Source organism: Hyla sarda, chromosome 3 (assembly GCF_029499605.1).
Source record: "Hyla sarda isolate aHylSar1 chromosome 3, aHylSar1.hap1, whole genome shotgun sequence".
In the NCBI taxonomy this organism is placed as follows: Eukaryota; Metazoa; Chordata; class Amphibia; order Anura; family Hylidae; genus Hyla; species Hyla sarda.
In genome coordinates this window covers 263,591,401-263,610,732 of record NC_079191.1, presented here as the reverse complement: position 1 = coordinate 263,610,732, position 19,332 = coordinate 263,591,401, and the positions used below count along the sequence as shown (strand labels likewise).

The window sequence follows — 19,332 nt, the reverse complement described above, 5'->3', positions numbered from 1 at the left end:
AAGCCAGGCAAAGTGTGCAGCAGCGTGCTTCTGTCCCTCAAGCCAGGGATTGAAGCACACTGCTACGTGCTTCACTCTTGCCTATATCTAGACATGTCCCAGCAACAAATTAGAGATGTTATATAGTTATAGTATTGCTTTTAGCTGGAAGCCATAGAGGTACTGTATTATAAAACCATTGAAAACCTAAATGTTAAAGGGAATCTGTCACCTCAGAATTGGCTAGTAAACTGCTGAGATGTGCTTTTAAAGGGTAGCTCCCACCATTCTATTTTTTTTTTCTGTCCCTGCCTATTGCCAATCTATCCCTAACCCCCTCCCTGCTTTTAATTTTTCTTTTTACTATATTAAAAATGCCTTTTGTCTGCCTGGCAGTGTGCTCACTACCAGGCAGACTTCCCCAGCAGGCACCACGTCACTGATGCCTGCTGGGGGGGGACTTCCGCCCTTAGTTCATCTACACAGAGTGCCTCCAGCTGTTTCATCACTACAACTCCCAGCTTGCCCTGACATCTATTTGCTGTCAGGGCATGCTGGGAGTTGTAGTATTGAAACAGCTGGAGGCACCCTGTGTAGATAAACTATTAGTTAGTTACATGCGGCGCTAGCCCGTCCCCTCCGTCTCCCTCCCCCCCCCCGCGCCATACCCCGTTCCCTCCATCACAAACCCCCCCCCCATTACACTTACTGCAGAGTCCGGCAGCGGGCGCGCAGGGACAGCGGCGGCGGCCGCCGCGATGTGCGGGAGGAGTGGCCTCCCAGCCAGTGGCCGGGGAGCCAATGCGCTCCCTCCCTCCCTGCCTGTCTGATTGACAGGCAGGGAGCGAGCGCAGGCTGAATGAAAAAGGACGTCTTTTTCAGGCGTGATGTCACGCCAGGCTGCAGCCGGCCACTAGGAGAGAGACCCCCTAGTGGCCAGTTTTCAAATGTAAATTAAACAGTTTTAATAAAATAAAAAAAAATAAAACTATATTAGAGATATGTTGTAGTACATAAGTACTACAACATATCAAAAAATAAAGTTGGTGACCGTGCCCATTTAAGCATTACTTGCAGTAAGAGCAATGGTCCCTGTAAATAGCATCTCTGTTGGTACTATTGTCGAAAAATGTCTGTTACCGGCTGCAGGAGTGAAATAGCCCTATCTGTCACATCATGGGTGGGGAAATCAAGCAGGTTAAACCTTGCCCCCTATGGCACCTCAGTACCCTAGCCATGCCTGTTTGATTTTTTTTTTTTTTTTTTTTTGGGGGCCGGGAATAAAAGGCATAAAACACCAACAAAGATGCTGCATACAGGAACCACTTCTCTAATTGCAAGTAATGCTGTATGCACATCTCAGCAATTTACTTGCCAGTCCCTTGGTGACATGTAATGTATACGGAAAAAAGTAGGTGGACACCTTATCGTCACTGCTTATTTGACATTGTGTTCCGCAACATGGGTGTTAATACATATTTTGGTCCCCTTTCACATTTTAACAGCCTTCACTTTTCTTTGAAGGTGTTTCAGCAGCTGTTATAGGGTGATGGGGAAATTTAAGATCAGACAGTAGTGTTGGGCGAGAAGATCTGGCTTGCAGTTAATCCCAAATGTGTTTGGAAAGATTAGTCAGGGCTTTGTGGAGGCCACTTTTGTTCTTCTATACCAAACTTGTCAACCAAGCTTATATTTTCTCATACATCAGTTTGTGTACATTCAAATGGGCCGATTTTCAGCTAGTTTTCCACAATGAAAAATCTGCAGATTTAAAGCAGAAAACCTGACAGTGTAAATGTACCCTAAACACTCATTCAATAGAGGAAAGAAAGACTGGAGACGAAGGTCACAGACAGCCCATGTAACAGATTTTACTCTAAACAGACAGAGCAGCTTGCACTGTATGTGAGGACGTGCTGACTGAAGAGAAATTGAGTAATATATTTAATAAAACCCATAGGGAAAATATTTTTAAAGGGAAACTGACAGGCTGTTCACCTTGACTAAACCCATTACACTGTAAAGTGTGTGTAAACAGGAGTAAAATGAGGGATCACTTACATAAATTTGTCTTGTGGCTTGGCTCCCCTATAGCTTTAATCCAGAGCAGCAATGTTGTACAATGGAACCTTCTAGCGCTTTCTTGCCTCCTGTTCTCAGCACACTAACCACCCATAAATAGAGATGAGCGAACTTACAGTAAATTCGATTCGTCACAAACTTCTCGGCTCGGCAGTTGATGACTTTTCCTGCATAAAGTAGTTCAGCTTTCAGGTGCTCCGGTGGGCTGTAAAAGGTGGATACAGTCCTAGGAGACTCTTTCCTAGGAATGTATCCACCTTTTCCAGCCCACCGGAACTAATTTATGCAGGATAAGTCATCAACTGCCGAGCCGAGAAGTTTGTGACGAATCGAATTTACTGTAAGTTTGCTCATCTCTACCCATAAACATTCATTAATTACTCTTACGTCCTAGTGTTAAGAACCTGTGGTCATGTGAGCACTCTGCTATTGTAAAGAGCAGAGCGCTCACATGACCGCAGGTTCTCGCGTCACTAGGACATGAGAGTGAATATTTAAATAAAGGGTGGGCAGTGCGCTGTATACAGGAGGAGGCAGGGGAGCACTAGTAGGCTACATGGCGCAGCAAAGTTGCTCTGCATTCAAGGTATGGGGGACCATAATGTCTAAAGTACTGGAAGAATTTATGTAAGAGATTACTCATTCACCTCCTGTTCACCCGCATTATAACCCAGTGTTTTGGGCTTCATGCAGGTGAACAGTCTGTCAGTTCTCCCAAAGGACCCTGTTAGAGGCTAATGGGGGTCACTTCTGTTGAGTGCTATTGGTGTTATTCACATATGGCAGCATGGTATTAGAAAACATGACATAGTTATTAATGTAGTTTAATTTCTTGTTTGTGTGTGTTATTTTTTTTCACCTGCTGAAAATTGCAAGAAATAGGCTTTGTATGTGGGAATTATATCTAACATTTTGTAGTGTTTAATGAACATTCATATTTTTGCAGTATGTTTATGGACACACCAGAAGATGAAAAGACAAAACTTATCAGCTGCCTTGGTGCGTTTAGACAGTTTTGGAGTGACCTTCCACAGGTATTTTGACCTCATTACTTCAAGGGGTTATCTACAGGATAAGGCTAGGTTCACACAAGCTCAACATTAATGTGCCGTATGTAAGTCTATGCCAAAATGGTTGTCTGCGCACACAATATATATAAAAAAGAAGGATGTATTTTTTTTCATCTGCATAAATTGGTGACACAGAATACTTTTTTAATTTTTTTTTATTGTGGGCACAAACAAAAAATATGGCTATAAAATTGTGTGACCATAGCCCTAGCAGTTAAATGTATGAGCATGCAATCTGGAGAACAAGGACCCAAATCTCCTGTCAAAATTGGTGCTGTATTCATTAGTGTGCACTGCTGTTTCATTCATTCTGTGGGAGCTGTGGACAGAGCTGAGTACAGCAGTTAAGCTTCATTTTTATGATCTAAAACATAAGATATAGTTGCAAAAATCTAATGGCAGGAATTAAGATTTTTTTTCTTATGCACTTTAAAAACTTGGGCTACACTGTAGGCAGATTTACTGTGCTGCTTCACATTTTTTTTAATCAGATGCCCAGAATTGTGAAGTACAGGATTTAAGCAAAATGTGAAGCAAAAAAATAAAAAAGTGTCATGGGTGGAAAGGGGGCGCAGCTAAGTTGCCTTGCTGTGTGTCACAAATGCGCCAAAATATGGGCACACTGTTTTTGTGCCATCCTGATGGCATATAAAAAACAGAATACTTATCAGCATGAGGAATATTTATGCAGCAAAAGGAATTCGCCACCACCATTTTTTGGGTTAAAACTGTTTATAGAATTTCTCAAAAAACAAGTATGCTGTCAAGGCTGCATAAAGAAAGGATGCAATTAAAATACAAAAACCTCTGAGGTCACTGCCCAGATTAACAGAGTAGAACATGGATTGCACTAGTAAGACCGCCGATTCCTTTATAAATGGAAATATGAGTTGAACAAATAAGGCATAAAACCCATAAGCCCCATATAATCATGTCCCCAGATGGGCAATGAGGCCTAAGCAATGACAAGCGGTAGCACAACATGCACAGGCCTTGGTCTATGTGGAAAGGCCCCCACCACCATCTTATGCAGCAGACATATTTTGGTATGATGTATTGGTAATACCCAGTTTTAACTCCTAGACGACCTTGAGCGTACCTGTATGCCCTTACCACCTGGAACTTCACACCAGGGCTTACATGTATGTCGTGTAGCATTAAGTGACTATAAAGAGAGCTCAGGAGCTCCACACCATAGGCTGTGAGAGATGTCTACTATCAGTAGCCGGAAACTCACTGCTGCTCCCCCTCATTAACCCTTTAGACACAGCGATTAATGTCTGATGAGCTAAAATGAGGTGAGGAAAGCCTCTGCCGCCAGTGTACACAGTAGTGACCCACAAAAATGCATGAAAACACACAATACATAGCACCGCAGATAGCGCAGGTGACAGAGAGCCTACCCCAGAGTACTGTATGCTCTAATACCCAGCTAAAATGCATGCATTCCACCATCTGAACATGGCCTATGGGTCAGTTCACACGTCTCTATTTTCTCCTCCAGATTTTGTTACCCATTGAACTCATTGAACCAATTTGCAGTAAAAATAAGGATGTGTGAATTGATCCTTAAAGGGGTACTCCCCTAGACATCTTATCCGCTATCCAAAGGATAGGGGTTAAGGTGTCTGATATGCGATCTCCCTGCTGCACCCAGCGTTCGTTCAGAGCATCGGGTGCAGCGCTGGAGGCGTGTGACGTCAGTCACACCCCAATTGTGATGTCACGGCCGCGCCCCCTCATTGCAAGTCAATGGGAGGGCCACCGCTTTAAGGGTCAATTCACACGCCCCCTCCCATAGACTTGCAATGAGGGGACATGGCCGTGACGTCACCTGTGGGGTGTGACTGTGATGTCACGAGCCTCCGCCCTGCATCGCCAGTCATCCAGCACGGAGCATGCACCGGATGTCTGGGGTGCCACAGCCTAAATGACACAGTGCGCACAGGTACACCCAGCCAGGGACCCGCCGGCAATGAGGAACATGAGCGCTGATGTCTGCCATTAACCCCTCAGATGCCGTGATTGATCACGGCATCTGTGGCGGTTTCATTGGCTGATCTGATCGCCCCCGGCATGGCCACGGGGATCCGATCATTTAAAATGGCAGCCGGAGGTCCTCTAACCTGCCTCCTGCTGCCATCATGCGGTCATGTGATCGCACTATGCAGTCAGCTAATCTGGAGCGAAGCTTCGTGTAGTGTTGGGTCGCTGGCTGCAGCAGGGGCGCGGGTTCCTCGTAGTGTCCAAGGCTCTACTGGGGGCCATGGTGGCTAAAACTAAACTGGAGAGACTATTTGTGACCCCTGGAGTGTGGAGGGTCAAACTGAGGGAGGGGCGGGCAGGGACAGCAGGGGTGTGGACATTTAAAAAAAAAAAAAACTACTTGTCCAAGGGACTAAAACAGAGCACAATCTACCGGTACTTGTCCCTCATGACAATCCACTTGTCCTGGTACATAAAATAATTTCAACCAAGATAGTATGTAAAGAAGGTCTTTATTAGTAGAAGCTTAATAGGCAGACCAGTATGTCACTCCATTAGGTGGATAGGGCCCCTGATAATTAAGTCCGCCCCATTAAGTAGGTAGTCCCCCTTCAGGAAGGTATGTCCCTTTTATCAGGTAGGTACATCCCCTCATCAGGTAGGTAGGTAGGCAGTTAGGGCTCCCCTAGTAAGTAAATAATGCCCCAGATTGATATGTTCCCCACAGTTGGTAGGAAGGGTGGGCTCCCCAGTAGGCAGACAGAGCCCCAGAAAAATATGTCCCCCATTAGGTAGAGCTCTCCCATATATAGACAGGTCTGCAGATACATATGACCCCCATCAGGTAGGGTGTTCAGTAGGTAGAAAGGCCCCCTTATAGATATGACCTCCATCAGGTAGGGCTCCACAATAGGAACACAGGCCCCCAGACAGATATGATCCCCATCAGGTAGGGCTCCACATTAGTTAGTCAGGTCCCAATATAGATATGATCCCCATCAGGTAGGGCTCTCCAGTAGGTACACAGGCCCCCAGATAGATATGATCCCCATCAGGTAGGGCTCTCCAGTAGGTACTTTGCACTGATATGTGTATTCACACAGAAACTTGTAGAAATTTTGACTCACTTTGTAAAATTATTATGCACTGACGAATCGTGAGGCATATAAACAATGCTAATTCAGATTTATTTATAGAAAAAATATTTAAAATATCAAACACCCGGCCGCCACAAAAAGTGCTAGTGCAAAAATATATAATGTACACAATTTTGGAAACATGTACATAATGCCATACAATTATGTAGCCCTGGGGAGAAATGCAGTCTCTTTGTATATATAGCCAAATAGAGGAATATGCCTGTTGCAGCTGAAATACAGAGTCTCAAGTTCTGCTACTGGATATAATTCAGCTATAACAGTCTCAGCATTGTAGAGATGATTAAGCACAGTTCTTATAGGTATAGCTCTGTAGTCTGCACTGGGATGGCAGTCCCGTGCAAAGTATTAGGCAGTTCATATAGTACTACAAAGACAAGAAAAACCTGGTATCCAGAACTTGCTTCAAACGTCAGATGCAGTCAGATGTAGCTCCTGGCTCAGTGGATATGGCAGGTGCTGCGTCTTTGGCTACAGTTCCTCTGGCTTATTGCGTCTCCCCAGGTATATGGCTAAAGTCCATAGACAGCATTCGGACAGGTTCTACGCGTTTCTCGCCTTGAGCGATCATCAGGAATCGGTAAGTACATGACCGAGATGTCCTCAAATGAATTTGTTTAGGCTCCCATTTTTCAGCGTGGTGCCGATACAGCACTGATGGCGGTCGTAGGTACACAGGCCCCCAGACAGATATGACCCCCATCAGTAAGGGCTCCCCAGGAGGTACACAGGCCCGCAGATAGATATGACCCCCATCACAAGACTCCCTATAGGCTGCAACATACAGCTGCGGTGTATAGCAGTTTAGTGACGGGGCAAGACAGTCTTTCCCCGTCATATGTGAATTCTTTCAGCATTTAGCGCTGCTTGCCCGAAGCAGGGCTTGATGCCTTACGAATTCACCTGCCCGGGCGTCGGGCGATTCAATTCCCACATCCCTGGACAGTTTGTTCTTACCCACGGGTAATAGCACTGCAGCCAGGTGAACTGTAGGGGGCGATAGGACCGATAGATCAGTGTTTCCCAACCAGGGTGCCTCCAGCTGTTGCAAAACTACAATTCCCAGTTTTGCAACAGCAAAACTGGGAGTTGTAGTTTTGCAACAGCTTCAGGCACCCTGGTTGTGAAACACTGCACTACAAAATCAGGGTCTCGTCTGATAGGCCATTCAGGAGTCTAGGAGAGCTGGGTAGTAGCCTTCAGCAGTCCAAGCATGCAGCGAGTTGTAGTCTTACCAATAAAAACTACAGATCACAGCACAAAAATGTTTTTTTTTTAAGTGGGCGGAGCAATGCAGTTTCGGTTTCTGTTTTCGGTTTCAGCCAAAAACTTCCCTTTTGGTGCGCCCCTAGTAATGACTGCTCGTGCACCAAAGTGTATATGGCACAGCGGTAGTGACTGAAAGATTTCTAATTTAAAAGTAGCTTTGCTAAAATATACTTAATTATTTTATTACTTCAGGATTCCCATGAACAGTGTGTCCAGTGGATTGTTAGGTTCATTCATGGACAACATAGTCCAAAAAGAATTTCATTCCTGTACGACTGTCTGGCCATGGCTGTAGAAACCGCTGTCCTTCCGCCAAGGTATGTTAATTATTTGATGGGATGATTTTATGAAACTTTGCTACTATATAAAGCTAACTAAAATCTATTACTGTACTTATCCTTGATTTGCACACACATTTAATACATTGATTTATAATTAGCCTCTCTGTCATCCAATAAATAAGTGCATGCTTGTGGGTCCAACTGCCCCATCCCCCTATCTTGAGTCTACTGTTGAAAAGAAGTAGAGGACGTACACTGCTGCTACATTCATAGTCTATGGAGCTGCTAAAGTGAGCACAGCTCCAATAGGCAACAATAAATTATATAGTATGTGCTGATTCTATATTTTAACTTCTCTAATGTTTATGTTGGAAATTTTCCTCTTTATGCATATTTTTTTTCTTTTGGACTCCAACTTAAAGGGGTACTCCAGTGATTTTTTTTTCTTTTTCTTTTTTAAATCAACTGGTGCCAGAAAGTTAAACAGATTTGTAAATGACTTATATTTAAAAAGTGTAATCCTTCCAGTACTTAGCAGCTGCTGTATGCTCCAGAGAAAGTTCTTTTATTTTATTTTATTTATTTATTTTTTTTCCTGTCTGACCACAGTGCTCTCTGCAGACACCTCTGTCCATTTCAGGAACTGTCCAGAGCAGGAAAGGTTTGCTATGGGTATTTGGGCAGTTCCTGACATGGACAGAGGTGTCAGCAGAATGCACTGTGGTCAGCCAGAAAAAAAAAAAACCTCCTCTATAGTTTACAGCAGCTGATAAGTACTGGAAGGATTAAGATTTACAAATGTTTAATTTTCTGGCACTAGTTGATAAAAAAATAAATAAATATATAAATATATATATATGTATGTATGTATAGTTTTCCACTGGGGTACCCCTTTAACTTATATGACGCATTGTACTGAAAAAAAAAAAAATATATATATATATATTATTTTTTTTTTATTTTTTTTTAATTTTATTTATTTTTTATTATTTTAAAGAGATTGAGTGATGGAATTTGATAATTGTTGACTGGGAAATAAATATATATAATTCTGTTTTCTTTAAAAAGCTCTAAAATTTGCCAAAAACTAAACTGTTGACCAACTGTCAACTTTGTTCTTGCTGCTTTTAGTGCTATTTTGTAAAGTTTAGAGTATCTATCATATATAATTTATTTTTTTATTTTTTTTCCCCTCAGAATGGTTTGCGAGGCTTTAGTAAACTCTGATGCCTTGGAATGGGAGAGAACCCAACTTTGGGTGTTAACATTTAAGCTTGTCCTGAAGATAATTGGTGGTGTGGATTATAAGGTATGTGCTCATAAGGTTTACTTAATGTTTCATATTTTGTTAAATGGAAACGGACAGCCTTTTCACCCGCACTAAACCCAATAAACGGGGTTAAAGTGCAGGTGAAAAGGAGTAAAAAGTGTGTCATTTACATGAATCGCTCCAGTTTCCTTTTTATTCCCCTCCGTTCTACTGCTAAAGCGCTTATGTGAAGAATGGAGGTGGGGTGCTAGCTAGCCAAGCTTCCCTGTCTCTTCACAATGTCACAATACGCCCTCATTACTCATGGAAGAGCGCCGCTTGCGGTCTGATAAATAGCAGAGTGCTCACATGACCAGACTCTCGCGTCACTAGGACGCGAGGTGAATAAAACTGCATATTTATATCAGTAGCAGGCATATTGAGGAGGCTTAGGAAGCCAGCTCCCTGCCTCCATTGCACACAAAAGCACCTTAGCAATAATACTGAGGTGATAACATTGAAATTACAGAACGATTCATGTAAATGACACATTGTTTTACTCCTGTTCACCCACATACTTACCTGCAACTTATTATTTTGTGTTGATGAAACATACACAGAAATAACTGCAGCTTAAATGGGCACTGTCAGATACAAAAACTTTTTATATGTTGTACATCTTGGCAAAACATCTCTGTGCTCTCTCCTGTCTGATAGGACTCCTCTGCGCTCTCTCCTGTCTGATAGTACTCCTCTGTGCTCTCTTCTGTCTGATAGGACTCCTCTGCACTCTCTCCTGTCTGATAGGACTCCTCTGTGCTCTCTCCTGTCTGATAGGACTCCTCTGTGCTCTCTCCTGTCTGATAGGACTCCTCTGTGCTCTCTCCTGTCTGATAGCACTCCTCTGTGCTCTCTCCTGTCTGATAGCACTCCTCTGTGCTCTCTCCTGTCTCGTAGTACTCCTCTGTGCTCTCTCCTGTCTGGTAGTACTCCTCTGTGCTCTCTCCTGTCTGATAGTACTCCTATGTGCTCTCTCCTGTCTGATAGGACTCCTATGTGCTCTCTCCTGTCTGATAGGACTCCTCTGTGCTCTCTTCTGTCTGATAGTACTCCTCTGTGCTCTCTTCTGTCTGATAGCACTCCTCTGTGCTCTCTCCTGTCTGATAGGACTCCTCTGTGCTCTCTCCTGTCTGATAGGACTCCTCTGTGCTCTCTCCTGTCTGATAGGACTCCTCTGTGCTCTCTCCTGTCTGATAGGACTCCTCTGTGCTCTATCCTGTCTGATAGGACTCCTCTGTGCTCTCTCCTGTCTGATAGGACTCCTCTGTGCTCTCTCCTGTCTGATAGGACTCCTCTGTGCTCTCTCCTGTCTGATAGCACTCCTCTGTGCTCTCTCCTATCTGATAGCACTCCTCTGTGCTCTCTCCTGTCTCGTAGTACTCCTCTGTGCTCTCTCCTGTCTCGTAGTACTCCTCTGTGCTCTCTCCTGTCTGGTAGTACTCCTCTGTGCTCTCTCCTGTCTGATAGGACTCCTCTGTGCTCTCTCCTGTCTGATAGGACGCCTCTGTGCTCTCTCCTGTCTGATAGGACGCCTCTGTGCTCTCTCCTGTCTGATAGGACGCCTCTGTGCTCTCTCCTGTCTGATAGGACGCCTCTGTGCTCTCTTCTGTCTGATAGGACTCCTCTGTGCTCTCTCCTGTCTGATAGGACTCCTCTGTGCTCTCTCCTGTCTGATAGGACTCCTCTGTGCTCTCTCCTGTCTGGTAGGACTCCTCTGTGCTCTCTCCTGTCTGGTAGGACTCCTCTGTGCTCTCTCCTGTCTGGTAGCACTCCTCTGTGCTCTCTCCTGTCTGATAGCACTCCTCTGTGCTCTCTCCTGTCTCGTAGTACTCCTCTGTGCTCTCTCCTGTCTGGTAGTACTCCTCTGTGCTCTCTCCTGTCTGATAGTACTCCTCTGTGCTCTCTCCTGTCTGATAGGACTCCTCTGTGCTCTATCCTGTCTGATAGGACTCCTCTGTGCTCTCTCCTGTCTGATAGGACTCCTCTGTGCTCTCTCCTGTCTGATAGGACTCCTCTGTGCTCTCTTCTGTCTGATAGTACTCATCTGTGCTCTCTCCTGTCTGATAGGACTCCTCTGTGCTCTCTTCTGTCTGATAGCACTCCTCTGTGCTCTCTCCTGTCTGATAGTACTCCTCTGTGCACTCTCCTGTCTGATAGTACTCCTCTGTGCTCTCTCCTGTCTGATAGCACTCCTCTGTGCTCTCTCCTGTCCTATCAGACACAGAGGAGTGCTAGCCCACCCTCACTTACTGGACTTTGTTCATGTCTGTGCTTCAGCTTGGACAAAGCTATGATTTTATAAGCCATGATTTCTATAAAAAGGAAATAATTTTCTTATTAAGTATATTAGAAAGGTTAATGTTTTGCCAAGATTTACAAAAAGTTTTTTAATCTCACAGTTCCCATTTGAAGCCAACATCCTGTAAACAGCAACTAGTCAATGGGGGGGGGGGGGGGGTGATGAATATCAAGGACTACAGAGCATGTGCACACAATGGAGAGGACTAGTATGCAGTTCTCAGTTTTCATGGCGCCCTCTCCTGGCTGCTCTCTGCCCCTACTGTTGCTGTTTTGTACCTGCAGTAAACAACCTTTCTAGAATTCCTGGCTGCAGCTACAACCCTCCTCAGGCAATGATTGGCCTAGAGGGTATTTTGTGCAGGAACAAAATGTGAGAGGAAGCAGAGAGCAGCAAGAACCAGAAGCTGCCAGAATATCAGTTGCAAGGGATTGGGCTAGGTAGGTGGGAATTGTTTTATATTTTGAAACGTCAAAATTTTTGCATGGATTTCCGCATGGAAATCTGCATGGAAATTCTGCACGTGTTTACAGCTTTATGAACTTTAATGGGATTCCGCAGTCCCATTCACACTGCAGAATTTCTGCATCGGTCTTCCTGCTGTGGAAATTCTGTATTCCGCAAAAAGAAATAGGTCCTGTCTTAAATTTTTTTGGAATTCGAAAGCGGAAGCCCATTGAAGTGAATATTGATTTTTTTTCCCCCACAAAATGCGAAATTGCTGGGTACTTTGATATTTATGTTGGTATCACTCAAACTGTATTTTTTTCCTCTTCAGGGAGTAAGAGATCTCTTGAAAGTAATAGTGGAGAAAATTCATACTATTCCAAACACTGTGAGCTCTGCTGTTGTACAGCAGCTTTTAGCAGCAAGAGAGGTAACTATCAGATTTTTTTTTTTTTTGTACTAGATAATAAATCTCTTCACTGGTATATACTATAGATAATTGGTTCCAGCCTGTGTGTAACTAAGCCCTTCCAAATAACCCTACATCCATATACAGTTCATCATGGTCATAACATTTCTTCCTGTAATGTAAAATGATCAGTTATAACAACAAAACTGACAAGTCAATGGGAGAGATATATAAGTAGCAAGGGAAGAGTTAGTTCAGGCAAGTCTGACAATATGAATGAATCTGACAAAGAGACAAATTGTAATGGTTGATATGACTGGATCAGAGACTGGATCCTAAAGCAGGTCTTGTGCGGTTCCTGAAGTACAGTACAGTGGTCCCTCAACATACGATGGTAATTCGTTCCAAACGACCCATCGTTTGTCGAATCCAACGTATGTTGAGGGATCCGTGCAATGTAAAGTATAGGAAGCTGTACTCACCTGTCCCCGCCGCTCCGGACCGCGTCCTCACCGCTCCCGATGCTGTGTCAGGGGCTCCCGATGCTGTCCCGCTGCTCCGGTGTCGTCTTCGAGATCCTCCGGCTTCTTCCGCATCTTCTGCAGGGTCCGGGCTTCGCTTTCTGGTGACGTTATTACGCTGCTGCGCCGACACAGCGTGCGTAGTGACGTAATAACGACGCCGGAAAGCAAGGCCCGGACCCCGGAGAAGATGCAGAAGACGCCGGAGGATCGCGAAGTGGACCCGGAGCAGCGGGGATAGGTAAGCGAACCTGTCCGGGATGCTTAAACTGCTATCTGACAGCAGCTTAAGCATTTTGCGCTGCCGGATAGCACTTAATGCGATGGCCCCGACATATAAAAGCATCGTATGTCGATGCTGACATTGACATGCGATGGCCTCTGAGAGGCCATCATATGTCGATTTTATCATATGTCGGGGAAATCGCATGTCGGGGGGTTACTGTAATTAATACCCACCAAAGGTTGTCAACGGAAGGCCAGCCAGCTGGTGAGCTCATGGTTACCAAGTCACTTTGATTTGTCTTGGGATGTTAAGGCTAGCCTGTCTGGCACCAGAGTACACCGGAAAGAATACAAGCTGGCCGACATAGTGTGATGCTCTGTTCATTTTTTTAAAGGGAAACTTTGCATCTCGGAATTAATGTGGATGTTTCTTTGACATGTGCCACCTATTTCAACACTGTTGCAGGCCAAGTACGCTCTTGATGGTCACAGCATTCTCTAATTGCAATAGCATCTTTCAGTAGGATTGTGCTCCATGCCCCACTAAATAAAAGTTCAGGAATGGTTTAAAGTAAAATTTTCAAAAAACCTTTTACATGTGTCATATATTTTTATTGGTAGGGGTCTGTGTGTCAAGATCCCCATCAAGCGTTAAAACCAGCGTGGACAAGTTCGCAGCTGAGCACTGTTTCTCCCTTCTATCTTGTGCTGAAGATGACTGGCTCTGTAGAAAATTTATAGAGCCCTGTCTTCAGTGAGCACAAGCCAGTAGTGAAAACCAGACATGTCAAAAGTTTAGATTGCAGTGGGTCTCAGTCCTGAGACACACTGCAATTGTCAATAATGACCGACTGAAGTGCGCAGCAGTGCTCTTCACTCCCTGGTCACCTGCCTGATCCAACTGTTTTACTCCATACACTGATGCAGTTAAAAAAGTTATTTTTTGGACAGCCAGGCAGTAAAATGCCTGCTTCCCGTACACTTTATCCAGTTATTACTAACAATCTTACCGGGTCTCAGGACTGAGACCCAGGGAAATCTAAACTTATTTCATGTCTGGACAAAAGTTTATATAAATGACGATAACGCTTTGATGAACATGAAAAGGAGTGGTGGTGACTTGACAGCAAATTGAGACCAATTGTTGATTGTTGCATTGCCTACTACTAAAAACACAGTTAAATCTCATTCCCTTGAATTTGATTGGTATATGCCTGAATGTAATGATGATATATGTAAGTGGTTACAACATTAGAGCAAAGTGATACATTTATTGGGGAATATTGTACAGGAGGCTCTAATACCCTGTTGGACTGCCTCTAGCCTAGATACAGGATAAGATACTACAACAAAAGAGAAGACCGCACCAGATCAGTCCACTGTGCTTGTGGTCCACTGGAGGGCCACTCCAGCATCCAAACACAAGAAATCGGAGGCCACAGCACCAGTAATGGACATCTCTGTTTGTTGATAAAGGCATAACATCTAACCAAAATGTCTAATATCTGCCTGAGACATAGTTGCATGCAAATTGGGTTATTTGTTTTATTCCTTCATTTTTTTTGTAATTAATGGTAAAAGAACATAGATTAAATTATCATTTTTAGCTTCAGAAGACATAATAGCATTTTCTGTTGCAGGTTGTGGCCTACATTTTAGATAGAAATGCATGCCTACTTCCAGCCTACTTTTCAGTAACAGAAATCCGTAAACTTTATCCGGAGGGAAAACTTCCACATTGGGTAAGAATTTATATCACCACTTATGTTGAACCTTGGATGTGTAAGGCTATTTCCTGTTTGTAAGTAATATCCTACTGTTCTTTACCCCTGGACAACCCAGCCAATTTTTATTTTTTGAAATGGGTATGTATGTGATTTGATTTTTTTTTTATGTGAAAAGGGTGGCCATTTGATTTTTTATTAAGGGGGAGCTTTTATTTTAAGTCCCCCTTTGGATTTTAGAACCAATCATTAGATTGCGTATACTAATTATTGCTATACTATTATATAGCAGTGATTGGTTGAATTGGTGCCATCTTACCATGGCAGGCATGAAAACCTTCAAAGCCCTCCAGCTGCCATGGTAACCAATCAGTATCCTGTTCATATGTTGTGGAGGTGCCAATCGGCAACCCAATAGCCACCACTCCTGTCAATTCACTTAAATGCTTTGATCGCTATTGACCATAGCATTTAAAGAGAAACTGACAGGGGGTTCAGCCGCACCAAACCTAATACACCGGGTTAGAGTGCGGGTGAACCAGATTGCAATGAGGTATCATCTGGATACTCAGTCCAGTTATGGAGATGCCCGTTGTATTAGCCAGATTTGCGCACTGGAGGCTGCACCCGGCATACCCAGCATCCCTGCCTCCATCCCCTCTGCACTGATATGCTTGCCCACCTTGTGGTCACATGGCCAAAGAATCCCATAAATATTCATTAAGGGAGGTGGGCAGTGCAGAGGGGATGGATGCAGAGTCCAGCCTCCAGTGCGCATAGATCTCCATTTCCAGATTATCATTGGAGGCTAATACAATCTCTGGAACCAGACCGCAGATTCAGGTAAGTGATTCCTTATAATCATATTCACCTGTGTTATAACGCTGTGTATTGAGCGAAGTGCGGCTAAAGCTGCTGTCAGTTTTTCTTTAAGAAGTTAAATTTGCAATCATGGTGATCTTTTTTAGCGAATTAGAGATTTGGTCATCGGTGTCACCCGCACTAACTTGTTGGTACAGGCTGGTTGTGTGAGAGACAATGATGAAAATGATACTTGCCTATCCCTGATCTGTGGCCCTGTTCGCCCGTTATCCTCCTCTTTAGGGCGGTAGGCTTTTTGCACTGACGGAGCACGCTGACATCACCGCTGCTGCTTCTTCAAGCCTGCTCGCAGCCGGGCCGAGTGACTAAGCTGCAACGGTGACATCAGCGTGCTCCTGAGTGCCGCCCATACACAGTCTGCCGCACTAACGAGGACTATCGAAAGGGACCATGGCTTGGGGACAGATAATTATCATTATCATCAGTATCACCCGCACTACCAGCCTGGACCAACTAGTGCTGATAACACTAATGACAGATTCCTTTTAAGGTAACAGCAGAAGTTGGATTCAAAGAATTGTCTTTTAGACTTTGTTCCCATCAAAATTGGGGTTTTCAGCCTATAGGCCATGTTCCCATATTTTATTTAATTTTTTTATCAATTAAGTGGACTTGTAAAAACTCTCCTCATAAACAGTTATTATTGTCCCCTTTCCTCACCTAATCTCTCTATGTAGTCTGGTGGCTGAAAACTGGATACAATATCTCTTTGGGATCAGATTGTGAAGGTCCTAGAGGTGGGGCCAACAGGTTTGCACCACCGCCGAACCGCAACCCTGTGGCTTGGCAGTGGTGCAAACCTGCTGGCACCACAATCTGATTCCAACAAGATTTTTTTTCTAGTTTTTTGCTGCCAAACTACATATAAAAGGTATGTGAGAAAAGGTGACAGTAAGGACTATGGGGGAGATTTATCAAAAACTGTGCAGAGGAAAAGTGGTGCAGTTGCCCGTGGCAACCAATCAGATCGCTTCTTTCATTTTTAAAGAGACATGTGAAAAATAAAAGAAGCAATCTGATTGGTTGCCACGGGCTACTGCACCACTTTTCCTCTGCACAGTTTTTGATAAATCTCCCCCTATGTGGGTGAATATATGTTTATGGAAATAGTTTGGTATTGGTCGATTTTACTAATAGATGCTCTGTAACCTGTTTTTAAAATGTGAAGTTGCAGTCTTTTCAGTGAAAAGACTTAGCACAAAAAATCAATGATGGATTTATATATTTTTCAGCACACACTTTTACAAATACAAGTAAATATGACCTAAATGTTATGTGAGCAGAGTCCTAATGAGAAACAGTAAAATATCATTTTAATTGTGTTTTTAACACTTTATCTGATTATTTCTAGACCTAATTCTTCCCTTTTTTTATCAGTTGTTGGGGAACCTTGTATCTGATTTTGTAGACAGTTTTAGACCCACAGCAAGAATTAACTCTATTTGTGGTAAGTGTGTCTGATTATATAAGTATTTGCACTTTTGCACATCCCAAGTTGTAACTCCTAACATTCATATTAAATTTTTAAATCTATCTTAAAGGGGTACTCCACTGGAAAACATTTTTTTTTTATATCAACTGGTGCCAGAAAGTTAAACAAACTTGTAAATTACTTCTATTAAAGAATCTTAATCCTTCCAGTACTTATCAGCTGTTGTATGATCCACAGGAAGTTCTTTTCTTTTTGAATTTCCTTTCTGTCTGACCACAGTGCTCTCTACTGACACCTCTGTCCATTTTAGGAGTAGGAGCAAATCCCCATAGAAAACCTCACTTACTCAGGACAGTTCCTGACATGGACAGAGGTGTCAGCAGAGAGCACTGTGGTCAGACAGATTTACACCTACAGGATATGCTGCCGATATCAATTTAACTAAATTATTGAACACAGCATAAATTCCCCAACTTATCTTTATCCAATTCTTTGTGTGAATGTGTCCTTATGTGCATATCCCAAGATAGTGCTCAATCTATCATTGTCAGTCCCATAGTAAATGAATAAAGCGGTTGCTTAGTGTGTTTCCTGACTTTTCATTAACTCTGGGTGACAGGGTTGCCCTGCTCTTGTAATAAGTAGGGTTCCCAGATGCTCATTATTTATCATTTGACTAGGCCATCAGTTATACTCTTGGGATAACCCCTTGAATGCCACTTTTTCAAAACAAGACAAACATTTTAGCTCTTTACCTGTTCTAGCCAGATCTGGAGACTTTAGAGCAGCAGCACCTGCCATCACACTGCCCCTAGTTGTGCTCCGCATAAGCAATATTGAAAGGCAACCTGGCCAAAAAGGACAGAGTGAAAGGTCCACTTTTATCCCTCACTCTAATTTTAAAAGTTAGCTTTTATTATAATGTCTTTAACCCCTTAAGGACCAAGCCCATTTTCACCTTCAGGACCAGGCCAATTTTATTTTTGCGTTTTTGTTTTTTCCTCCTCGCCTTCTAAAATCCATAACTCCTTTATATTTCCATCTACAGACCCATATAAGGGCTTGTTTTTTGCGTGACCAATTATACTTTGTAATGAAACCTCTCATTTTACCATAAAATGTACGGCGAACCCCAAAAAAAAATTTTTTTTTAGGGATTTAAATGAAAACCACAATTTTGCGCATTTTGGAGGGTTTTGTTTTCACACTATACACTTTACGGTAAAAATGACATGTGTTCTTTATTCTGTGGGTCAATACGATTAAAATGATAACCATGGCTAGATACTTTTATATTTTTGTACCGCATAAAAAAAAATCTAAAACTTTTTGTACAAAATCAGTAAACTAAAATCGCCCTATTTTGACCACCTATAACTTTTTCATTTTTCCATATATAGGGCAGTATGAGGGCTCATTTTTTGCGCCATCATCTGTACTTTTTATCGATACCACATTTGCATATATAAAACTTTTAGATAATTTTTTCAAAAAAAAAAAATTTATGAAATGTGACCAAAAAAAACTGCATTTTTGGACTTTTTTACATTTATGCCATTCACCGTACGGGATAATTAACATTATATTTTGATAGTACGGACATTTATGCACGCGGCGATAGCAAATATGTTTATAGAAAAATAATGATTTTTACGCTTTTTGGGGGTAAAATGGGAAAAACTGACAATTTTCATTTTTATTGGGGGAGGGGATTTTTCACTTTTTTTTTTTTTTCAACTTTTATTTTACACTTTTTATGTCCCCATAGGGGGACTATCTATAGCAATCCTTTGATTGCTAATACTGTTCAGTGCTATGTATAGGACACAGCACTGATCAGTATTATCGGTGATCTTCTGCTCTAGTCTGCTCGATCTCAGACCAGAGCAGAAGACCCCCGGGAGACAGCCGCAGCCAGGTGGGGGGACCTCTGGCCGCCATGCTGGATGATCAAATCTGTACTGATCACGGCATCTGAGGGGTTAATGGCGGACATCCGCACGATCGCGGATGTCGACCATTGCCGGCTGGTCTCCGGCTGCTACAAGCAGTCGGAATCTGCCGTGTATAACGCGAGCACCGTTCCGATGCTCGCGGTCATACACAGGACGTAAATGTACGTCCTGGTGCGGGAAGTCCAGCCAAACCAGGACGTACATTTACGTCCGTGGTCGTTAAGGGGTTAAATGAATTCAAATAGTGAGTATATAGGTGAATTAAAAACCCAGCACATCCAACACCAATCTGTTTTCAGTGTTAG

The 19,332-nt window shown here is 43.1% G+C and overlaps 1 protein-coding gene across 2 annotated transcripts in view; it reads left to right on the top strand.

Annotated features, from left to right (window-relative positions):
- Positions 1-19,332, top strand: part of MED23 (mediator complex subunit 23) — a 91,973-nt gene that overhangs the window by 12,532 nt on the left and 60,109 nt on the right. For both annotated transcript variants that reach the window (XM_056566560.1, XM_056566559.1), the window contains exons 3-8: positions 3,008-3,095; positions 7,736-7,860; positions 9,022-9,133; positions 12,211-12,309; positions 14,675-14,776; positions 17,018-17,087. In XM_056566560.1, coding sequence (XP_056422535.1) covers positions 3,008-3,095; positions 7,736-7,860; positions 9,022-9,133; positions 12,211-12,309; positions 14,675-14,776; positions 17,018-17,087 — 596 coding nt within the window. The remainder of the gene's footprint in view (positions 1-3,007; positions 3,096-7,735; positions 7,861-9,021; positions 9,134-12,210; positions 12,310-14,674; positions 14,777-17,017; positions 17,088-19,332) is intronic.